This window comes from Podarcis liolepis, assembly GCF_965112155.1.
Source record: "Podarcis liolepis genome assembly, chromosome: 7".
Taxonomy (NCBI): domain Eukaryota; kingdom Metazoa; phylum Chordata; class Lepidosauria; order Squamata; family Lacertidae; genus Podarcis; species Podarcis liolepis.
This window is the reverse complement of record NC_139561.1, coordinates 24,494,231-24,518,567: the sequence shown is the minus strand read 5'-3', so window position 1 is coordinate 24,518,567 and position 24,337 is coordinate 24,494,231. Positions and strand designations below refer to the sequence as shown.

Here is a 24,337-nt window from a genome sequence, read left to right as displayed (position 1 = left end):
CTTCTGGGCTACTTCTCTTTGTGTGTTTGTGCGACAGGCCTGAAAGTTAATAATGTGGGTGACAGATGCACCTCAGCAGGGAGGGTATTCCACAAATGGGGAGCCACTACCAGGAAGGCCCTGTTGTGGGTCAATGCTAACCAGCTAGTCCTCACCAGCAGCACCAATAACGGGACACTGTCAATTCCCAGAGGAGGTCAGCTACTCTGTTACTTAGCCAGTTCTTAAATTCAGTTCTCCATATTTCTGCAGCAATTTGTGGTTGATTGGTTTTTAAATCCTCCTGAAAATTCATCAGCATTTCAGTGCAAATTTCTTCTACTCTATTCTGCCCGAGTCAGACTCTGTCTGGACTAGATCACCTTTGAGGACTTCTCTGACTCTACAATTACGGTATATGATTCTCTTAATAAATGCATTTTTGTACATAGTTTTGACTAAGGCAGATATTTTTGCCAGCAATTGCGCCTAATGTAATGTATTTTAGTATGTTACTTTCACTGATAGGTTATTTTTCCCCGCACTTTCCTCTGGTGTACACATTCTTGTAAACATTGCAAGGCTGGAGAACTGCTTTGCAAAATTCAGATATGTGGAAATTTCAAAGGTTCTCATGATGTTTTGGAATGTGCAAATTTGGTAGAATTTGCTTTACATGCAAATGAGTTGAATTTCTCCCCCAACCCTGTCTCCAACTCAGTCTCTTCATTACTGCCAATGGCTCTACTCTGAGTAGATCTAACATTGGATACAACCCAATGTTCTCATCCTGGTAGCTAAATAGGAATCTGGGCGATCAGAATGTTCAAGATTACCATTAAAAGAACATGAAGCTGTCTTTCCTGGGAGTATCGTAGCCACACAGAAAATATGAATCAAGTTGTTGTAGTTGTTTTTTTCATTTTTTAAAAAAAGACTAGTTTACTTCAAATTACAAAATATTATTTACAAAATAAGAAGAAATGGTGTAAAAGCAAAAAACAGGCCAAAAAAAGACACAATACAGTATTGGTAATTTCAATAAGTAAAGACACAGACTGTGCACCAACATACATTTAAACCATATTTAAAACACATCTGCCCCCCGCAATCCTAGGAACTATAGTTTATCCTCACAGATCTACAATTTCCAGCACCCTTAACCACAGTAGACCCACAACTTACACTGTGATTACGTTCCGAGAATAGCTCGTAAAGCCATAATCGTGTATAGTCAAATTGCATTGGGTGCAATGACAGGGGGGATTGCCAAAGTTATTTTCCCGGGTGCTCACCCCTTTTCCAACCCTATAATATTATATTATATTATATTATATTATATTATATTATATTATATTATATTATATTATATTAATTATATTGTTATGTTATGTTATGTTATGTTATGTTATATTATATTATATTATATTAATTATATTATATTATATTATATTATAATTAAAGGTAAAGGTACCCCTGCCCGTACGGGCCAGTCGTGTCCGACTCTGGGGTTGCACACCCATCTCACTTAAGAGGCCGGGGGCCAGCGCTGTCCAAAGACACTTCCGGGTCACGTGGCCAGCGTGACAAGTTGCATCTGGCGAGCCAGCGCAGCACACGGAAACGCCATTTACCTTCCCGCTAGTAAGTGGTCCCTATTTATCTACTTGCACCCAGGGGTGCTTTCGAACTGCTAGGTTGGCAGGCGCTGGGACCGAGCAACGGGAGCGCACCCCGCTGTGGGGATTCGAACCGCCGACCTGACGATCGGCAAGTCCTAGGCGCTGAGATTTTACCCACAATGCCACCTGCGTCCGTATTATATTATATTATATTATATTATATTATATTATATTATATTATATTGCCAAGTGCATAAAACTGAATATGCACAAGTTAAACATGCGCAAGTTGCAGGTCTACTGTACAGTGTCCCAGGAATCTTTGTGCAGGGAGAAAAGTGCTTTATACGCATGGCATGTTTGCAGCGATCATCACATTTCAAAAACATTCTTCGACTTCAAAGGAGCATGCTTTCCCTTACAAAATCTTGCCGACATGATGATTATTATTTTTAAGCTGTCCCCTTGGAGAAGAGGTGCCACCATTCTCAAGGAGCTTTCCTGGCGCCCAGTGAGGGAGGTGCTAATGGAAGGAACCAAATGCTGTACAATTTATGTCATAGAACTTATACCCCCAGGCTCATATGTATCAGCAATAATTCACATTTCATAAAGTCTTGACATCATTCCAACTCATCATGGTTGATCATTAACAAGTGGCAATTGAAGCATTATGGATGGATAGATGGGAAAGACCCTTTAGATGGCACTTAGATCTGTTGTCAGGATCTTTGCAGCCACTGTGCTTCCAGGAAAGGGCATAGTCCACCCTGAAGTGCTTTGCCTTAGGCCCATCCCAAAGGCATGAGACTTCTTTGAACATAAGAAGAGCCCGGCTGGATCAGACCAAAGGCCATCTAGATTTTGTCCTCAAAGTGATCAACCATACATCTATGGGCTACACCCCATACCTTCAAGATCAGATACAGAAGGCCTCTGAAAATCAGTTCCTTGTTAGCAATAGGTAAGCAATAGGCATCCCGTCCTGAGTTTGTGCAGTGCTTACACATCTTCCCATGAATCAGTTGTTCATCTCACACATTTCAATGCATTTCCTTGCAATTTCCTAACCACAAAAGTCTCTCTCTGTATTTTTTTCAAAGTGGATTTGTTGCACCCAGGCAACTGAATGCTTGAATCCACTTTAACTGAGCGAGCCTAAATTTCAGGTTTGCACCTGAACTCTTTCTGCAAAATAGTGATCATATGACAGCACCATGGGGAAAAAGTGTCGAGATCTTGTGACCCCCTTAATGCATTAGCTTCTGATCTGTAACCAAGGGCAATTCAAGGTGATGAGTATCTATTCTATAGTTTAGAAATTGTTGGTTTGTTCTGCATTTGGACATGCCTTAAGATATTGTCACCAAATTTTGCACAAAGGTTCCTGAGTTCCAACAGTAGGCTTTCCTCTACATCTGGATACATCTGGGCACTGTTTCAATCAAGAAGGTGCACTCAACCTTGCAAAACTGCACTGATTTTTTGTGCTTTCTTAGAATTTCCCAAGAAAAGCCCAAGGCACGAAGCTGCTATTTCCCTATACAGTGGTACCTCTGGTTGCGAACGGGATCCATTCCGGAGCCCCGTTTGCAACCTGAAAGGAAGGCAACCCAAGTCTGCACGTCTACACACACATGGGTCGTGATTTGTCGCTTCTGCGCATGTGCGTGACGTCATTTTGCGCATCTGCACATGCGCGAGTGGCGAAACCCAGAAGTAACCCTTTCCGGTACTTCCGGGTCACCAGGGAATGCAACTGAAAAAACGTATGATGAAGCAAACGTAAAAAGAGGTATGACTGTAGTGTCCTAAATGGCTTGGGACCAAATTCCTTGAAGGGCCGTCTTCCTCTCTTATGTAAATCTGCTCAGCTTTTCGGAATGGCACTTGTGTCCTTCTTGCATGTGCCATTGGCATGGCAAGACATGAGAGGCTATCCCATGCAGTAGTGCCTCATACGGGGAAGGTCCATGGCTCAGTGGTAGAGCACCTGCTTTGCATGCCGAAGGTCCCAGGTTCAATCCCCAGCATCTCCAGGTAAGGCTAGGAGAGACCCATACCAGAAATCAATACAGGCAACACTGAGTTAGATGGACCAACGGTCTGACTCAGTCCAAGGCATCTTCCTATGTGAAACCCCCTGCCGCAGGAACTTGAGTTCCCTTATTCCTTATTTGTGCTCTACAGTTAGTTGAAAACATGCCTTCTTAAACTTAATTGGGAGCGCCATTCTTTCATTTGATGTTTCATTTGTTTTGGCTGCTGTTTTCATAGAATCATATAATTGCAGAGTTGGAAGGGACCCCCAAAGCTCATCTAGTCCAACCCCCTGAAATGCAGGAATCTGTACTAAATCCTACAAGATAGATAGCTATCCAACCTCTGCTTAAAGACCTCAAAGGGAGGAGAATCTACCAACTCTTGCGAGAGTCTGTTCGACTGTTGAACAGCTCTTGGTTTTTAGTTGGATCATTTCTGTTTTAATAGTTGGGTCACTGTTTTGGCTTTTAATATTTGATTTTCTGTTTGTAAGCCACTTTGAGCAACTTGCTTGTGGAGGAAGAAAGTAAGGTATAATTACACACACACAAATAAATAGAAAATTATTTACACACACTCACACCACCATTTAATTTATGTTAATATTAATTCTTAAGCAAAGGATCTAAGCAACAATATGGAGCAAGAATAGAACACCATGTCAGTTATGCATAGGGTTGTAATGGCATGTTTCAGATGTACATTTTTATTAATGATTGCATTTATAATCCACTTTCCTCCAAGGAGCTCAAGGTGGCCTACATGGTTCTCCCCCTTTCCATATTATCCTTACCACAATGAAAAAGGTGTGGGATTCGAAGCGTGGTTTCCCAGGTTCTAGTCCAGCACTCTAACCACTACACAACACAGCCTACAAAACACATGCAGATATAAATACAGAATCGCAATGAAATTTTGTTAACTGCAGGTGGTGGCTGCAAGCCTGAGAGTTCTCATCCCATCCCTTGGCACATTTAGTTGTTCTTTTTAATGCAAATCTCTCCCATAATATATATGTAGCTAGCCAACGGAAATTACTCTCTGCTTTTCCAGAGGTCACCTTGTTCTTAGGAACTGAAGGTTTCACATTATTCTGAACTGAACACCTACAAGGCATCTGGGTCTTCAGCTGGGGACTTTGCCAGAGATATGCACATGATTCACCCTCTATGATAGTTTAGCAAAGGAAGGAACTGCTGCCTTGCTGTTTCCTGTTCCACACTGCTATTGCTCTGCAGCACCACCACTGCAGCTGGCCAGAGAGTAGAACTGCAGCTTCTAATTCAGCAGGCACTCAAATTACTTACAAAGCCAGCTGGGTTCCAATCAATCAAATAACACAGGAGTAGGAACCTTAGGCCCAGGGAACAAATGCTGGCCTCACCTGAGTTACCTGAAGAGTGGCAACTGCTCGTTTCCAGACAACCAGACTCACCTTTCCTCACGTTGAATGAAATCAGTCCCATCTGGTCTCCATGGTCCAATTCATCCTAAGAAGGCCAATGTTGGAATGTCCAGCTGCTGTAGTATTCTAAGCCTCTCTGTCTAGACCTCTAAGCTCTGAAATTTTGATAATGGGTCTTGCCTGCTTGCATGAGGATAGAGACGGGTCATGCATAGCAACTAGCCTGCTGAATGAAGGCAAATGTGATTTTTGTTGCCCACCCTTCCACTCCTGCCTCTGGCCCTCTGGTATGTGGCCCCCAAAAGGTTGCCTGGAAGGGAATGTTGCCCTTGGACTGTAAAAAGTTCCCCACCTCCGACTTAAGAGACATGTGGCCCTTGGGCTGAAAAAGTTTCCCAATTCCTGGTCTGTGGTTATCTTGATATCTACCTGCACTCTGAATCCTGCTCTGCTCTCAGCTGCCTCTTGGTCTTGCTGTCTGTGACCTAACCTGGACTCTAGCCAAGCCTTGCCAGTAGCCCAGGATACTGCAGCACTCCTCTTTCCCTATGTCTATCCAGCTTCAGATCCCATCTGGTAGGCCACATGTGTCTCTGTCACACCCTAAGGCACCGCAGACATGGAAAGGCAAAACTCCTACACTGCTGGCCTGGAGAACCTAAGAACATAGGAGATGCCCTGTTAGATCAAGTCAAAGGCCTGTCTAGTCCAGTATCCTCTTCTCAGTGGCCTACCAGATGCCTCAATGGGAAGACCACAAGCAGGACCTCAATGCAGCAGGGCTCTTCTTACTTGTGATTCCCAGCAACTGGTATTCAGTATCATACTGCCTCTGATTATGGGTGCAGCCTGCTCTTTCCTGCTGCCTGGTTGCTTGGACAGACGGTGTTGCATTGGCTAGTCACTCAGTGCTCTGCTGGTTGCTCTCCATTTTGTCCATTATCTGTCAGAGTTTAGCCCACGTCTGTGAGCTGGGATTGGACCCTGGATACTGCCTCTGACAACATTCTTGCAAAGCAGAACTCATTGTGTTCAGTATGGAGTATTGTTACACACAGAGACACACAGACATACAGACACAGACACACATATGGGTTTTTCATGCTCCTGGTATGATTTCATCCCTATTTAAAGAGCAGGTAAATTTGGGTTTCCCTGCCTCCGCCATCTGAGAAATATTGAGTGAAGCTTATATCATTTCCTGGGAGAGTTTCCAGGCACAAGGCATCGCCCAACCATTCCCTGCACCATCTGATATTAGTGTCAGAACTCCATAGAAAGAAAGCACCAATCTCTGTGAAGGCCTGACTGGAGGAGGAGCAAAGGGACAGAGCAAAATCCTCCCCCAGTTCCGACTTGGTTTCAGACCCTGGAAAATGCATTGTTTTTATTGATGTAGTGAACCTCCTGTGTCAGAAACACTCTACCTTCTTTCAGAATACCAGAAGAGCCCTGCTGGGGATCAGACCAAAGGCCAATATGCCCCGCCTTCTGTTCTCGCAATGGCCAACCAGATAGCTACAAGCAGGAGCTGAATAGTGTCCATACAAATCCATTTCCTTCATGAATTTGTCTTTTAAAGTCATCCAAGTTGGTGGCCATCACTGTATCTTCTGGTATGAATTTCATAGTTTGATGGTCTTCTCCTTTTCCACTAGATATGCTCTCTCTTCAACCTTGATCTGCCCTTCAGTGAAGATTTCCACATCTTCCACTTTCTTCACTGAAACTTGCTTCTTCAAGATGGAAGATGAGAAGCTCAGAGGGGAAAATAGCCACCTACTGTTTTCTATTGCATTTACTAATGTGTTTCCCCCTCTCTAAAAGTTCATCCAGTGCATATGTCCACGGCTGTTGCTTGCAAGGTGCACCAGGGCTTTCCGAACCAAAAATTCTGGTCACTCATGCCATTGTGAACGCTGGTTCTCCAGGGTGTTGACCCGTTTCCTGCATAGGTGCCACCATATTGTTGTCAGTCTCTTGAACAGGGAGATAAACTCCATTTCGTTGTTCCTCCTAGAACAAGTCAGATTTGTTTAAAATCAATACAATATATTGATGGATTCAGGCAATGCTGAATAAGTAGAAATGTGACTTTCCTCCAGACCCCACTCTGATTCCACTTCTGATCACAACAGCACCACCAAGGAGTAAGGTTAAAAGGTAAAGGTAAAGGGACCCCTAACCATTAGGTCCAGTCATGACCGACTCTGGGGTTGCGGTGCTCATCTCGGTTTATTGGCCGAGGGAGCCGGCGTATGGCTTCCAGGTCATGTGGCCAGCATGACAAAGCCGCTTCTGGCGAATCAGAGCAGCGCACAGAAACGTCGTTTACCTTTCCGCCCGAGCGGTACCTATTTATCTACTTGCACTTTGATGTGCTTTCGAAGTGCTAGGTTGGCAGAAGAAGGGACCGAGGAACAAGAGCTCACCCCGTCGCGGGGATTCGAAGCACCGACCAGTTTGGTGGGAGGTGCAGAGAACTGCCCATTAGAGATCCCCGGTGTCTCTCACAAATGTACAGGGTTGTATGCAATGTTAGTCCTCTCATCTGTGGGGATCCATTGAAATCAATGGTCATGACTAACTTGGGTTCCTTAACTTTGGTGCGTCTACCCTGAGTAGAACTTGGTTGGATATTACCCACAGTTCCCAAGTCTTTCTGCATGGATGTAGACCCAGGTGGGGAGAGAATCTGGTGCCCCCCTAGATGTTGCATGACTACACTTCCCATAACTCCTGATCATTGGCCATGCTACTTGGGACTGACTGGGAGCTGGATTCAGCAACATCTGGAGGGCAGCAGGTTCACCATCCCAGGTGTAGACACCAACATTCTCAGTTTCTGGAGACTATTCTTCCCCTGCTATTGAAAAGAGGAGAAAACAAAAACAGGGGTGGTTTTCCTGCTGCTTCCTTGGGGAGGTGTGGAATTTCTCTGACACTTTTAGGAGAGGTTGCCCCACATCTTACTGATTTTCATCAGTACTTTATCCATTTGTTACTTATATCAGTCACTTTATGCAAAAGAAAACACCAGAAGGCAACTTAGCAAGATAAAATACAACAAATTAAAGCCTGAGTTTCCCCATCCCTGTGGCAGATAATCCAGGAAGAAGTTGCAGGAAAAGTGGGCAGTGGGTAGCAGAGATGCCACACATGTGACTTTGCATCTTCGTCAGCATCTATAGCCAGGGGCTCCTTCTCTCGTGCTCTCAGAAGGAGCCAGCAACTGAAGCCGTTCTACTCTTGGCTTCACACGTGGCCTCCGCTGCCCTCTCAACATTGAGGGGGCCCAACCCTCTGCCAACAGTATTGAGGGGGGAGCAAAGGCAGCTCAGCTCTATAGAGTCGGCAACCCCTGGTGGGTGGGGGTTAGTGGAAGTCTTTAAGAGAGCAGGAAGCTTAGAGGGGCAACACTGCAAGAGGGAGAAAGAGAAAGTGCAATAACAACCCTTAATATATGTTGAAATTGCATGTTGAAAGGAATATGGGCAGAAGAAAAGAAGTTGTAAAAGGCTTATATAAAAGAATACTCACCTGTACTCTGGCAGCACCTGTGAAGAAGAAGAGAAGAGCTTTTTTTTTCTTTTCTTCCAAAAACCCAGTAAAAGACATTTCTAGATGAGATTTTCTAAAATGCCTCCATTTGAGAATAGAAGGAGCAGCATTGACCAGGCAGACTGGCCCTCCTTAATGTTTAGCTAAAAAAAGGCAAACCCAAAAACCCCTTTCTCCTAATTTGAACCTGTTGGCTTGAGGTTGCAGCCAACTAAGTTCTACTCAGAGTAGACCCATAGAAATTAATAGATATGACTAACTCAGGTCCACTAACTTCAGTGGGTTTACTCTAATTTAGTTAGATACAACCCATACTAATCCACTGAGGTTAATAAGAGCACATCACATCACAGGTGTGCCATAAAAGAACCAACTTGCATGTGTTAAGGAGACATCACTGATCAAGCAAGCCAGAGAGAAGTTGAATGACATCTGTCCATCAAAAGTATTTCACTTTGGACAGGGCTTGGTAAACCCTTTTTTCAGATCAAGGGCCGAATTCCCTTCCAGACAATTTTCCGAGAGTCACATGGCAGTAGTGGATGGAACCAGATAGATAAATGGGCTGAGGAATGAATGTAAAATTTACCTCTGTACACCTGGCAGTTTCTGCACTCCCTCCCCCTGTATCCTCCATCCAGGCATACAAAAAGCATCTTCAGATGTCATGGACATGTTCCAGAAAATGCAGAGCAGTGCCAATGATGGGTGTGGCCTGGAGAGAGCTCTGAGGGCCACTTAGAGAGGCTTGGAGGGCCACATTGGACTCCCCCAGGCCTGATGTCCCTCGTCTCTAGCTTAAAAGCCAAGTATACTTTCTTTGTCCTCTCCAATCAAGCAAAAGGCAAGCAGACCAAATGAACTAGGGTTGGGAGAGATTTTTGACTGCTCAAAGTAGAGTTCCACTTGCAAGACACAGGAATGCAGGTTCTGGATTTGTTTTTGCTTAACTACACATGCACTTGTTGCACACTTACGTTTTTTGATGCGCTTCCTCCATTGCCATATTATGAAGCCACATATTAAGGCAAGAACCAGCAGAGCAAGAATGGCAGTAGTAGCTACAAATACTGCCACAGGCACCTGTTTCTGGCCGACACATGCGCAAACTGCATTGGAAACTGCTGTGCCTGCTCGTTCTTCTATCATGCCTGCCTTACTGCAACTGAAAATTGAACAGAAAGGGTTAAATCAGGGGTGAATGTTCAGAAGAAGGCTTGATATTTGTGGAGACTAACAGTAGGGCAGTAAAAATGGACCCTGCAACTGCTTGTGGCTGAAACGAGCTGGATGGACAATCTACTACTCAGTGATAGATTTATCTGGCCTTTCTGTGTTTGTGCATACAGATTATAATTGTCAATTTCACTTGGATACTTATTTGGGAATACCCAGGCTGTCTTTATTAACTTACGCATTTAAATTAGGTTCAGTAAGATATAGTTATTGTTAATGTTAGCTGATAATCTTGCTTGCTTTCTTCCTCCCTCCCCCTTCTAATTTGCAAGGAATTAGCGAATCAGTCAATTTCAGTTTTCCCCAGTTTCTCATTTTTCTTATCTTAAATCATGTTTGTGTGTGTGTGTGTGTGTGTGTGTGTATGGGGGGGGGTGCATCAAACTGCAATTTTTCTTTTTTTAAAAAAATCCTCATGAAAATTACATAGTCATTTTAGTGCAAGTTTCTCCTGATATACACATTTTTCTATGCTGTTTTGACTAATGCACACATTGTTGAATGGCATGCTCCCTAATGTGATGCATTTGTGCATGTTATTTTCACCAATGTGTGCATTTTTATGCACAGCTACCCCTAATATATACATTTTTTTGTAGTAAACATTGGTTGTAGACATTGGTTGCAACATTCGTGGTACTGGGAATTTTGAAGGATAATTGTTTTCTGAATTAAGTATTGATTTGAGAAGCAGAAAATTGGTAGCTTTGTTTCAAAAAGCAAACAAAATAGAATTTCTTCCCCCATTCTCAAAGTACTTTTATCTTTAAATATGTCTTTTAAGAGAAAACAACTGATATGTTATTTCAGCCGACAGCTGTATTGCAACATTCAGGAATTATGAAAAATGGAAAATAAACAAGAACCAGTGTGGTGTAGTGGTTAAGAGCGGTAGACTCGTAATCTGGTGAACCGGGTTCACGTCTCCGCTCCTCCACATGCAGCTGCTGGGTGACCTTGGGCTAGTCACACTTCTCTGAAGTCTCTCAGCCCCACTCACCTCACAGAGTGTTTGTTGTGGGGGAGGAAGGGAAAGGAGAATGTTAGCCGCTTTGAGACTCCTTTGAGTAGTGATAAAGCGGGATATCAAATCCAAATCCAAACTCTTACACATTCGTCTGCCAAATGTGGACCTATTTGTCTTGAAGTTTTTCTGGACCTGGATATAATCTAATTTGAGCTTTGTACAAACCAAGGTAACAGCTCACTAAGTATGTCATTTTCATGCTTAGTTCTTTAACTTCCCAACAGTAATGGGAAGGAAACAGCACTGAATGGAAAGAGGTGTATGTAGAATTAAGACTATGTGGCACCACACAGCCACAAACTGGAAATGCAGCTGTGAGAGAGTCTTTAGTATCACCTACTTAGTCCAAGGTTCACAGGAGGTGGACATCTCGGTCTCTGAATAGGTCCCAAGAGGGCAGGGTATGAACTGGGTGTCATTGGTTTCTGTGCCTGAAAAAGAATGAGAGGAGCGGAATATTTTAGATGCTGCTACAAAAGATAGAGCCCTTTGCACCTTCCATGCTTAAGTCCTGCTTGTGTGTTGGGGCATCTGTTTGGTCGCTGTGAGACCAGGATGGTGAACCAGAAGGTAATCTACATTAGACACAACAACTTAGAAAGAGTAAAAATTCTGAGGTCTTAGAACAAAGGAAAGAAGTCAATATGTGTATATGTATGTAATGACTAGATTAGAATGATGATATGGTTTTATTTGTAGATGTGTGTTTTTGTTTTTTTGTGTTCTTTTTTCTCGTGTGTTTTTTTCTTGTTTGTACTGTTTTATTTTGGATTCAATGTTTGTATTTTTTGTTGTAATTTTGCATTGGAAATATTTTTTTAAAAAAATAAATCTCAACTGAGACTTACCTGGCTGTGTCACCATAAAACCAGGTGGAGAAATGGTGTGCTTTGAGCACTGTTCGCAATCTTGGTTGATGAACTGAGTGCAATAATAGCCAGGCTTGCAAGAGCAGACTGTGTTCTTCGTATACGTGCATTCTTCTTTAACTCTTAGATGGGCTCCTGCCGGGCACAATCACAGATATGAGGGTTTTTGGGGCCGCTGCTACGATTGTTATTATTTTTACATGCCACCCCAATCTCCAAGTGGTGGCAGAGTCCATGAGTTCTAGGTGTTTGCTCTGCTTCTGTTTCCTTAGCAGGAAGGTCAATGGAGACTGTGGTGTCTTTACGATATATGGTTTTATCTGCACATATATATAAGCTGAGCATGAGATGGATCACAGCATTAACCCCTACAGATCTTTCTTCTCCATTAGCCACAGCTTTGGATCCAGCACAGATCAGGCATGTCTCTGTGTCCCCAACTTCCATTCTGCCTGCACCTCAGCACCCACCCACCTGGCTATTCTTCTCCTACCTATCAGCTAGACAGAAGAAATGCCCACCCATTAGCCTGGAGGGCGCCATCACCTAGCTCTTAAACCTAGCTCATTCTTTTGTGATGCTGATGAGGACAGTTAAGTAGCCAGCTAAGGCCAGACACTGGTCTTACAATAAATCAATAAATGTCTGACCAGTTCAGCAACATTGACCAATTATATATGCATAATTTAAATAATCAGTAAGACAAGGCATTGAAATATGAACATGCTTAATTAAAGGATCCTAGTCTTTTTGCTCAGCACCCTGGACAGGTCCCCAGACTCAAGAGCCTTCCTCAAGTACCTTCTAGTGATGACACATGTCCCCAAGGGCCCTGCCTAGTGGTGGCAGGCAGCCATTTTAATATATCACTATAACCCTGACATAGCCTTGAACAAGGGCATTGTGGGAAATGAAAACAGTCTCAGGCCACTTCTGCCACTCGCATAACCTTGTGGCCAAAGACCCTAAACCATGGAGGTGGCGGGCAGCAAAGACATTCTGAGAAAAGATTCTTCTTACATCCATTAAGAGCAAGGCCTTGACCCAAGTGTACAAATCTAGATCAAACATCTGTTGGAGATGCAGGAAGATGGAAGGCACCATGATCCAAATGTGGTGGAATTGCAAAAGAATCAGGGAATTTTGGGAAACAATATATAATGAACTTTTTTTAAAAAAAAAATGTTTACATGTTCCTTTCCAAAAAAAACCCTGAAGTATTCCTGCTAGGCATAATGAGCAATGAAATTCTGAAAAGCGTCAGGAAAATATTTATGTATGCGGTAACAGCAGCAAGAATTTGAATTGCTAAGGTAGGGAAAGGAGATTCTACACTCTCAAAATTAGACTGGCAAAATAAAATGTTAGAATATGCAGAGCTAGCAAGATTAACAGCAAGACTCTGAGACCGTACAGATCAAATATTTAACAGAGAGTGGAATATTGACAGAGGATACTTAAAAGAACATTGTAATAACATAAATTCTTTGGCAGGCCTGGATTGATTTCTGCATGAATTAAGAGATCGCGACAGAATTAACATAACAGAATAATTTAGGGGAGATAAAGTTAAGTGTGCAGCTGTAATGAAACTTAGGAACCACAATGGGGGGATCGGAAGTCATGTTAGAATTAGTGATGGATGAACTCAATCTTTTCTTTTTTGTGTGCACAGGAATGTTAATTTTGAATTGCTTTTCATTGATCGTTGTGTATTGCTTTGTTTTTGTTTTGTTTTTAACACTAATAAAGCATTTTTTAAAAATAGATATACTCTGAGGAGAGCTTAGCTGGTGGCTCAAAGGGTGGTGCCAATGGAGAGGGACTTTTCAGTTGTGGCTCCCCATCTGCAGAATGCCCTTCTTAGTGAAGTCTGCAAGCGCCTTTGCTGGCATTTTTTCAGCGCCAGCTAAAAACCTAACCTTTTTTCCCCCCAAGGTCTTTGGATAGACTGATATGGTGTTGTTTTCTTACCAGTGTGCTGCCTGTGTATAATGCATTCATATTCATGTTTTGAAATGTATTCTAAGTCATTTGGGTAACAAACAACAAGAAGAATTTTTACCTGATTCACATTCTTGACATTTAAAGCACATTGTCAGCCCATTTGAGTGGTTCGTGTATGTCCTCCAACCACAAGCAACACACGTTGTACTGGAAGTAGAAGTGCAGTGTCTCTCGACCCTGTATCCTGTGGACAAATGGGAAAATGGCACCCCTCCTCTGAATCCTAATTTGTTAAGCAGGCTCCTCAACCAGGTCTGGGTGGGGACAATGCTGGGAACTAGTGTGGCCAAGCCGATAAATGAGGGGGGCAGTGGGGCAGTGGCTAGGATCCGTGTGCCCCCCCTTCTCCACTGCTGCCTGAGGCAGCCTGGGGAAGCCCCAACATGCTGGAGGCTACTGGGGAGAAGAAAGGGGAACAGGAGAAGAAGAAGAGTTTGGATTTGATATCCCGCTTTATCACAACCCAAAGGAGTCTCAAAGCGGCTAACATTCTCCTTTCCCTTCCTCCCCCACAACAAACACTCTGTGAGGTGAGTGGGGCTGAGAGACTTCAGAGAAGTGTGACTAGCCCAAGGTCACCCAGCAGCTGCATGTGGAGGAGCGGAGACGCGAACCCGGTTCCCCAGATTACGAGTCTACCACTCTTAACCACTACACCACACTGGCTCTCACACAGAGGAGTAGGTGGTCGCAGTTCCTATCCATAGCTGAAGGAGAAACAGCAAAGTTGTGTGAAGATGCCCCTCTTCTTTCTGGATCTGCCCCCCTCCCCTCGCCTGGTTGTCCCCAGCCTGGTGCCTGAGGCAACTGCCTCTGCAAGGCCAATGGATGGGCCGGCCCCGTTTACAGGGAGAAGAAGAAGGGTGTCATGCCTTCTTACCTGGATTACACTTGGGGCAGCATTCGCCACGGATATCATACTCTGAATCAGTACAGGAAGAGGCTTCCTGGTAGAGAAGCAGCTGTGTTGCGAGAAAGATGCAGAAGCTCTTTCAGGGAGAACAAAAAGGAGAGAGAAAGGAGCCTTTAGTCTCACTGTGCCCGGCTCAGTGCATTCTTGAATTACTCCTATCGTTCTCCCCGGCCCACCCCACGAAAGGCAAAAAAGGATGTGAAACAGCAGCCTGAAAAGTTTGGGCAGGAAACAGGAATGCTCTTGAACTTACGACTTTCTCCCCTAGATTTCTGGAGTTATGAAGCAAAATGATATGAACCTCCTGTCAGGTTGCTGCTGCATTGAGCCTGAGAGCTACATTCTAGGTAGCCTTCCATGCTAGTGGCGAGTTTGACCATTGTGAATTTTACCTTTGTACAACATGCTTGTTTCTACAGGGGTGGACCTTGGTAATATGCCATCTTGTGTGGAGGCATTTGACGCTCTCCCCCCCAGCCTTTGCAGTACCGGCTTAAGCCAGGCTTTCGAAAGGAAGTGTCCTAGAGCCGTTCTACCTCATTCCCAAAGCCTGGTAAGGGCTTGCCCAGCCTTGGGAAGGAGAAAGGTGGACTCTAGGGCCCTGTCAGAATTGGGAAAGCCCAGCATCCACTGCATCCAAACTCTCTAATCCCAATAGATCTTGGTTTCAGATTGGTTGTTAAATATGTATGGTCATACCTTGGGTTACAGGTGCTTTGGGTTGCACAATTTCGGGTTGTGCACCACGCCGAACCCAGAAGTACCGGAACTAGTTACTTCCAGGATTTGGTGCATGCGCATAAGCGCTAAATCGTGCTTTGCACATGTGCAGAAGAGCCGAATCGCAACCCGTGCATGTGCACACATGGCGCTGCGGGTTGCGAATGCTGCAGGTTGCGAACATGCTTCCTGCACGGATCACATTTGCAACCCGAGCGTCCACTGTATTTGAATAGCTACGAAATACGAATTTTCATGTTTATGTATTTATTTTTAAGTCAGACCTTAATGCAGAAACGGTACTGAACAGACTTACGAATTAAGACATGCAAAACAAACACTGACCAGAAACTGACTAGCATAGTAGCCAGGGACTTTCCTGAGGACAATGTCAGCCTCTGGAACAGGAAGTGCCATAAAGCATTTCCTTTTGCACTCACAACTTCTCCTAAGCAAGAACAACCTCTTCCTGGTTTCAATGTGCTTCTCTGAAGCCTGACTTGGATTCTCACCTCTTTCCCTCTAACACACACACACACACACACACACACACCAGCCAGAGCCTTGCTGCCCTTTGACAGTTGCTCAGACCTGCCTGGCTAGGTAGGCCTGATCATGGTAGTGGCAGACTTTGGGCTCTCAAATTTCGGTGGCATTCTGTGCGACACTAAAATTCAGGAGGAGGACTGCCTCTCCTGCTGATGGGGCCCTCGAGGCCGAGTTGATAACAAAAATGCCTTGAACACAAGTGGCTGGAATTAAATGCACACCAAATGTGGGACAAATTTAGTACACCTATGTTAGCCATTAATTTCAATGGGTCTACTCTTAGGACTGGCCATAGATGCAACCCAGTGGATCTACTTTGAGCAGGACTTAAGATATCACCCAATGCATTTTTGTATCTTATTTTCATGAACATGTGCCTTTCTATGCATCCATCCATGGCTGAAAAGCTGCACTGCAAAATTTGGAGCAGTGCACATTTTTAAAGGAGGCTCATATTGTGTCGGAACAAGTGAATTAGGGTGATTTGCTTTCAAAACTGCACTGAGCTGACTTTTTCTCCCATCCGTACATCAAATGCATTCCTGTGCACACTTGCTTGGAAGAAAGCCCAATGAATACAGTGTGATTTACTTCGGAGTAAACATGCTGAGAATTGTGCTGCTAGAGAATGTTTTTAAAATGTTCCGGGGGGGGGGGGCAAGGCAAGGAACAGGAGGTCAAAAACATACTGTACTTCTTCTATTTCTCCACAAGGTGGCATTCTGTGCCTGTCTATCAACTATCAAAGTGGGTGGGGCGGAGGAAGTAAACAAAGAATCGACCTATGCACAGGGAAATTCCCAGAGCAAACAAACCGGGAGTTGTTTCGTGACTTGTAAAGGCGTTTTTCGGAACGCTCATTAGCAGTCACGGTGTTCAAACCTATATTGTTGTCTGTTGCGTGAAGATTTCGCATGCAAATAAATTCAGTGGTAGGTATGAAGCAGGAGAGAACTTGAACACTGTTGGACTCAAACTCTAATCAGCTCTGGCATGCATGCCCAATGACCCAGGATGATGGGAGTTGTAGTCCAACATCTGGGGACCCATAGGGTCACCATGCTTGACATAAAATTAGAGGATTGTAATCCCAAACCTACTTAATAGGGAGTAATATGATAGGAAGAGCTGTTGTTGTTGTTAGTCACTTTTCTCACAGAACGGCCCAAAGTAACGTACAGTGGTACCTCGGGTTACAGACGCTTCAGGGTACAGACGCTTCAGGTTACAGACGCTTCAGGTTACAGACTCCGCTAACCCAGAGATAGTACCTCGGGTTAAGAACTTTGCTTCAGGATGAGAACAGAAATCGTGCCGCGGCGGTGCAGTGGCAGCAGGAGGCCCCATTAGCTAAAGTGGCGCTTCAGGTTAAGAACAGTTTCAGGTTAAGAACGGACCTCCGGGACGAATTAAGTACTTAACCCGAAGTACCACTGTACATTAAAACCAATTAAGAACATGCAATAAAAACACAGCTATCCAGACAAGAGGCAGGACTTACAGATCACACCCTGCTAAAAAGAAAGAAAGAAAAAAAGAAGGCTGCAATCCTATCCATCATATAAAGGCCAAAAGCCCAGATAATGAGAGAAGCCTTTCCAGGCATGGCTCCCTGGGGAGAGCATTTCACCAGCAGGGAGCCACCACTAAAAAGGCCCACCCAAAGAAGGGCTTCATATTGATTACAGGGTCTGGGTTCAGTCATGTGGGGTTACTAGCATTGTTGAGCAGATTTGTATTGAATTCTGCTGCAGACTGTATTATTATTATTATTATTACCATCATCATCATCATCATCATCATTATCATCATCATCTTATATCCTGCCCATCTGACTGGGTTGTGCCAGCCACACTGGGTGGCTTCCAGCAGAATATAAATAAAATAACGAAACATTCTATGATCAAACATTAAAAACTTCCCAATACAGGGATGTCTTCAGATGTCTTCTGAAAGTTGTATAGTTGTCGATCTCTTTGACTTCTGACGGGAGGGAGGGCAACAGGGTGGGTGCCACTACCAAGAAAGCCCTCTGTGTGGTTCTCTATAATGTCACTTCTTGCCATAGGAGCCAACTCCTAGGGGGTGAGGTCCCTTCACCCTCCCCCCATAAAATATTTGAGGGGGTCTCCTGCCCCAAGTTGATGGGCATTCCCCTTCAAATGGTGTTGATGTGCCATGTCTTGTGATCAGTTATGTGGGACAGGGCTTACCTGCTCCCCAATACTTTATTCATGTTGGCACCTCTGCTTCCTGCAGTGAGGAAACCGCCAGAAGGCCCACAGAGCTGGACCTTAGCATCCAGGCTGAACGATAGGAGTGGAGTTGCTCCTTCAGGTATACTGGGCCAAGGCCATTTAGGGAATTAAAGGTCAACACCAACACTTTGAATTGTGCTCGGAAATGTACTGGGAGCCAATGTAGTTCTTTTATGACCAGTGTTATATGGTCCAGGCAGCTGCTCCCAGTCATCAGTCCAGCAGCCGCATTCTGGATTAGTTGCAGTTTCCGAGTCACCTTCAAAGGCAGCCCCACGCAGAGTGTGTTGCAGTAGTCCAAGCGGGAGATAATCAGACCCAGGGATGCAGAACCTACCACTCCCACCATCCCAAGCCAGCACGGATAATCAGTAAATATGGGTCTTGTAGTCCAACAACATCTGGAAGATTACACAGGTTCTCCTGGTCTGGCACTGAGGGAGAAATGCAAGCACGGGAGCGGGGGGAAAGCTACAAAAATGTACAACGTGACAGAGCCAAGTATATATAGTTATAAGAAGGGCAGAGAAATAGCTGTGATGTGCTAACCGAATGTGGGTGGAGGGGAACCATGGTTACAAGTGAAGCCTGAAACTAATGGAATCACATTAGCTGGGAAATTCTGGTTTCACAACGTTGCAGCCTCATGATGGAATCTTTTGAAATCTTTCTGCTGAAATCTGGTGACTAGGGGTCAGCAGCACTGCATTCACAGAAGGGGACGGATTTTTTCTTCTGCTGCTGCTGACTTTGTCAGAGACCAGCTGCGCCAGGAAACCCTCAGCTATCTTGGATCCCACAGCTATTTTAGTCTACCCAGTGTGGTGTAGTGGTGTAGAGCCAGCGGAGTGTAGTGGTTAGAGTTCTTGACCTAGGAGTCAAGGGTTCAAATCCCCACTCGGCCATGATGATGAATCACTGAGGGACCTGGGGCCAGTCATTGCCTCTCATCCTGACCTACTCTCAAAGTGTTGTTGTAAGGATGAAATGGGGAGGAGAACCAATGTATGGCACCTCAAGCTCCTTGAAGGAAAAAAGGTGGGATATAAATACAGTGGTACCTCAGGTTAAGTACTTAATTCATTCCAGAGGTCCGTTCTTAATCTGAAACTGTTCTTAACCCGAAGCACCACTTTAGCTAATGGGGCCTCCTGCTGCCGCCGCGCCACCGGAGCACAATTTCTGTTCTCATCCCAAAGCAAAGTTCTTAACCCGAGGTACTATTTCTGGGTTAGCGGAGTCTGTAACCTGAAGCGTATGTAACCTGAAGCGTATATAACCTGAGGTACCACTGTACAATAAATTAGCAGAATGGTGGAGGATGTTGCATTTTTCAAGCTATCAAGGATATTTGGGGTTTTTTGTATCTTAAAGCTGATCTTGGTTATAACTTTAGTCCCTACTTTGGAAGTGCTTAAGAGATTTATTTTCACACCTCTACACATGTGGGCAGTGCTGGATTTACATATAAGCTAAACAAGCTATGGCTTAGGGCCCCACTCTCTTGGGGGCCTCCAAAAACTTCAAAGGGGAAAAACCCTGGATGTACATTTCCAAAATATAAGATAAAAATCAAATAAAATAAAACCTACATACAGCAACAGTGTTTGTGTTGTGTAGGCTCCTATGATGTAAGTAATGGGCCCCACCAGCTAGCCTGCTCCCTAAAATATCACTGGTTTGCTCATTTCTACATACAGATACCCATTGGGTCCATAAATTACCATATAGCATATAAAGGTAAAGGGACCTCTGACCATTAGGTCCAGTCGTGGCTGACTCTGGGGTTGCGGCGCTCATCTCACTTTACTGGCTGAGGGAGCCAGCTCCCGGGTCATGTGGCCAGCATGACTAAGCCGTTTCTGGTGAACCAGAGCAGCGCACGGAAACGCCGCTTACCTTCCCACCAGAGCAGTACCTATTTATCTACTTGCACTTTGACGTGCTTTCGAACTGCTAGGTTGGCAGGAGCAGGGACCGAGCCACGGGAGCTCACCGTGTCGCAGGGATTCGAATCGCCGACCTTCTGATCAGCAAGTCCATTCAACAACAAAAACAGCGACAATTTGTTATTGAAAAAAGGCCAGCTGGACATATGAAGGGCCCCATTACCATCAGTAGCTTTGGCCTCATCAAACCTAAATCCGGCCCTGCATGTGGGTGTTTTCTTATGTTTGTGTACACAAAGAGACATACATGGTGATATTATTTTATGTAGTTTGGTATTTGCATTTGATTTGTATTGTGCATCATCTGGAGTAGAAGAGGGGAAGCTTTTTTGGCTTGAGGGCCGCATTTCATCTCCCAACCAGATAAGCAAGATGCATTATCAGGGTCCGAAGATATACTCCATCCAAGTTACGAAGCTGGACCAGTGAGCAGTGTGGCCTGGGGACAGCCCCCAAGGCCTAATACAGAGGCCTGGACCTGATGTCCCCCGCCCCTCAGCTAGAGAACTTGGTTCATATTTGGCCAATGTGTGCCAGCAAATAAAGGAATTCCAAACCGAATCCAGTTTCATAGTTTCTGGTGAAGATGTGGTGGAGCAGTATTTCAATTATTTTGACCAACAAGATAGCATGATGGGAAACAGCTCCGTGGGGGGCTATAAGCAGGGCTTTCTTTCAGCAGGAACTCACTGGAACTCAGTTCCAGCACCTCTCAGGTAGGCGCCATTGCCATTGTAAGAGAACAAGGGAGGTGTTTGTGGCTACTTCTGGCACCTCTTTTTCTAGAAAAATAGAACTGGCTGTAAGGGACGCTGTCATCCAAGAAGTCTTGCCAACAGACCCTGCAGAAGTGAGACACCACAAACCCACATTGTGACCCAACGTGACTCAGGAACATTTCTTCCCCTCCGTGTGTAACATTCTCTGAGACATTAATCGTGCTACACAACGGGTTGCAGAAGTGAACAATGCCTTGCCAGACAGGAAATAACCTTTGTAGTTATGAGAACTTATTGTTGTGTTCAGGGCCACTTCTTCCTATCAGTTTTTCTTCTGTTTTACTTCTGCTGTCAAAAACTGGGAAACTTGACAGTGTGTGGGGTCTTTTACTTAAGAGTAGAGGGAAGTGGGGTTATGAGCAGGGAGTTTGTGGGTTGTATAGTAGATTCTCTGACTGCCCACCTACAACAAAGCCAGGTTCATAGTCCTTGTGTTAATTTACAAAGCCCTGAATGACTTCGGTCCGGGGTACCCTGATATCCGAGCTCGATCACTGAGATAATCAGTAGGACCATCGTTGATTGCACCCTGAGTTGGTGGTGCTCACCTGCCCAACCAAGAAACCAAGCCTTTCATGTCATTGGCTCAGTCCTGTGGAATGCTCTACCAATAGAGATTCAGCCTCAACTTTAAAGGCTTGGTGGGAAGGGCATGCTGACTGTCAGGACATTTTCACAGCTTGCACCTTGGAATCCTGACTTCTGGGCTTTCTGCTTGCGGCTGAGCCTGTGCCACAATCAGTCTGAAAGCAGATCTCCCCCTTGCTCTGAAGTAAGACTTTATTTCATGGTGTTTTAGGATGGGAGGCTGACAGTTGGCTGGGCAGTGCCCCATTTGTTCTCATGCATCAGCCAAGATAGCGATTCTGAGAAATTCCTGGAGGTTTGGGAGGCATTTGTTGGCATTAACGCCCTTCTCTCTTTATGTTTGATGCCCTTGCAATGAACAGAATGACTTAGTGAACATTCCTCAAGGCAGACACCTTTCAGTGTTCCCCATGAAGACAGGTAGCTCACTGGGTACAGTTCAGGTAGCCACCATATTGCCATTGAACCTACCTCAAATGGTTATTGAGGAGATAAAGTGGGATAACACACCCACCCAACTATGTCATCTTCAGCCTCTCAAAAGAAGTTCAGGGTACCCTGCAATAGGTAGCTTGACTCACCAGAAAGGCGAAGATTTGTCACTCATCACACCAGACATCACAGGCGCTAGCCAATAGGTGCCTGTGACACTTCTGCACCCACGCAACTGTTTGCAGCCGACACACACACCCTCCATCGTCCCACATTTATTTCCACCACAAAAAAAGAAGGTCGCTGAGAGAGGATGTCTAGATCGTACTCAGTGCCTGAGTAATGATGGTGTTGTGGTTGTGCTAAAAGTAGAAGTCAAAAACCCAAGAAGCCTGTCATATAATTAGGTGCACTTGTGGGTTTCTTAAAAAATAGCATCAGTTCCCATGCCATTGGCAAACACCAGTTTTGAAATGAAAGGTGACTTCAAAGGTAGCCCAGGCTTCGATCAGATGGGAAAGGAGGCTGGAGGACTCAGGACAGAAGTGGAACATGCAAGGTTTGGGATACACACAGATCTTGCCATGATCTAGGAAAGCCGAACAATAATTCCTGTCTTTGCGCAACCTTAAAGAAAAGGTTTCCTAGGGCAGTAAACAAAGGCTGTTAGGCTCAGATCCTGCAACCATCTACCTGGGAGGAAGTGCCACAGAGTGGGCCTTACTTAAATATGCACAGCCTTCATGGGAGATTTGTGGCCCTTGAGTTGTTACTGGACACCATCTCCCATAAGCCCTACCCAGCACTGCTAGTTAACAGGGGTGATGGGATTTGAAGTCCGGGGATTTACTTGCCCTAGTTGTTCAGGATCATTGCTGTTACTAAGGATGGGGGAGAAATCAGATTTTGTTTGCATTGAGAGGCAAACCCACCTAAAATTCACTTTCTGAAATGATACGCAAACTGAATCACAGTTGCCCTTCAAAATTCGCACTTCTCCATGCAGTTCTCCAGGAGAGTAATGTGTGCAAAAATGCATCTGTTAAAATGCAACCCATGCAGAATATAGCATACAAATATGCATTATGTAAGAGGGAATGGTTTTGCAAAAAAAGGTACACATTGGGCAAAATTGCCTATGGAGATGTGTTCTAGCAGGAGAAATGTGGTTCTATCAGGAGAAATGTGCACTCAAATGCTCGTGAAATCACAAACCAATGTGAAAATGTGGCGAACAGAACTTATGAGCGCAAAGATGAGAAACTGAAATGGACAAATTTCCCCATCCCTCCTTTTGACCCAATAATCTTATGATCCCCCCAAAAATTTGCACATTACCAACAATTCCATTGTTTAAAATCCTAAGCCAAGTGTACCTTTTGACTTAGTGGAATAAGCACCAGCTAGCAGTTACTGCTCATAGAAAAAAACCACCTTTCACTTTCAGTTACTGGAATACTGAAGTCTTAGAAACAAACAAGTGGGACCTGAATTCCCAGTCCGACCCATCACAGTGGCTCCCAACCAGCTAAGCCAACAAAAGCTTTAATTTCTAAAAGGCAATGTTTGCCATCTGCCAGGTGTCTTCTCCCTGCTACCGTTCCTAGTGGAGACTGAGCCACACACTGGTCAGCTGAGAACAAGTGAGCTGGCAATATCCTCTGGCCCAACACCCACTCTCCTTGAAGCCCTCATTTTTTTCAGGAGGAAGGAGGCAGATCTCTTTATTGCACCCTTATAGCACGATAGGCTGACCGGGGGGGAGGGGGGGATGCACAAAATTTCAAAGTTTGCTTACCAGATGCATGGTGCTGAAAGAAGGAGTTCCAGGAGGGTTCCAATTTCATCCAGTCACGAGGCAGACAAAGGTCATTACCCTGTAGCTAACTGCAATCTTGTGTTTACCTCCCTTCGGTTCCTATAGATCCAGGATTTCTGGACTCCATATTCCCAGCACCGAGCACATTGCATTCTGAAGTTCCCACTACTCCCACTGTCTTTGCCCTCTGGGCCTTCAGCCAAACGAGACCAAACTTGCCAGGCCTGTCCCTGAATATCTGAGTCCCGTCAAACGAAGCAGTCACAGCTCGACGATCGCTAGCTCCAAAAGTGAAAGTAAAATAAAAAAATAAAAATCTCTCTCCGGCTGTGGTTTCTTTCTTTTCCCCAGAGGCAGTTAAATAATCGCACTCAGTTCCAGATAACTTCTCCCCAGCTACTTCATTTCTCGGCACTGAAGCTCGTCTGCCTTTCCTCCTTTTATGCAAACTCTGCTCTGGATCCTGTCTTCCCAGAACTGTTTACAGACTGGAAATAGCAGACAGGAAGCAGGAGGTGGGCTCCAATGACAACAGAGGAGGGAACGGCCCTGTCCTTCTGATCATGTTTTTTTTTTAAAAA

The 24,337-nt window shown here is 44.7% G+C and overlaps 1 protein-coding gene and 2 long non-coding RNA genes across 3 annotated transcripts; 2 read left to right on the top strand and 1 right to left on the bottom strand.

Annotated features, from left to right (window-relative positions):
• The first annotated feature begins 1,508 nt into the window (after positions 1-1,508).
• On the top strand, positions 1,509-4,974 carry LOC310711470. The gene is made up of 2 exons (XR_014528472.1): positions 1,509-2,146; positions 2,180-4,974. It is a non-coding gene; the product is annotated as an uncharacterized lncRNA (long non-coding RNA).
• TNFRSF14 (TNF receptor superfamily member 14) lies at positions 4,306-23,862 on the bottom strand. Its single transcript, XM_083513283.1, is given in 9 exon segments — positions 4,306-7,065; positions 8,590-8,606; positions 9,588-9,775; positions 11,214-11,304; positions 11,722-11,877; positions 13,808-13,933; positions 14,630-14,738; positions 23,736-23,759; positions 23,761-23,862. Coding segments are annotated over 9 exon segments (849 nt in total). The 5' UTR covers positions 23,785-23,862; the 3' UTR covers positions 4,306-6,951.
• On the top strand, positions 21,168-24,329 carry LOC310711453. The gene is made up of 2 exons (XR_014528447.1): positions 21,168-21,689; positions 23,862-24,329. It is a non-coding gene; the product is annotated as an uncharacterized lncRNA (long non-coding RNA).
• The last annotated feature ends 8 nt before the right edge of the window (positions 24,330-24,337 follow it).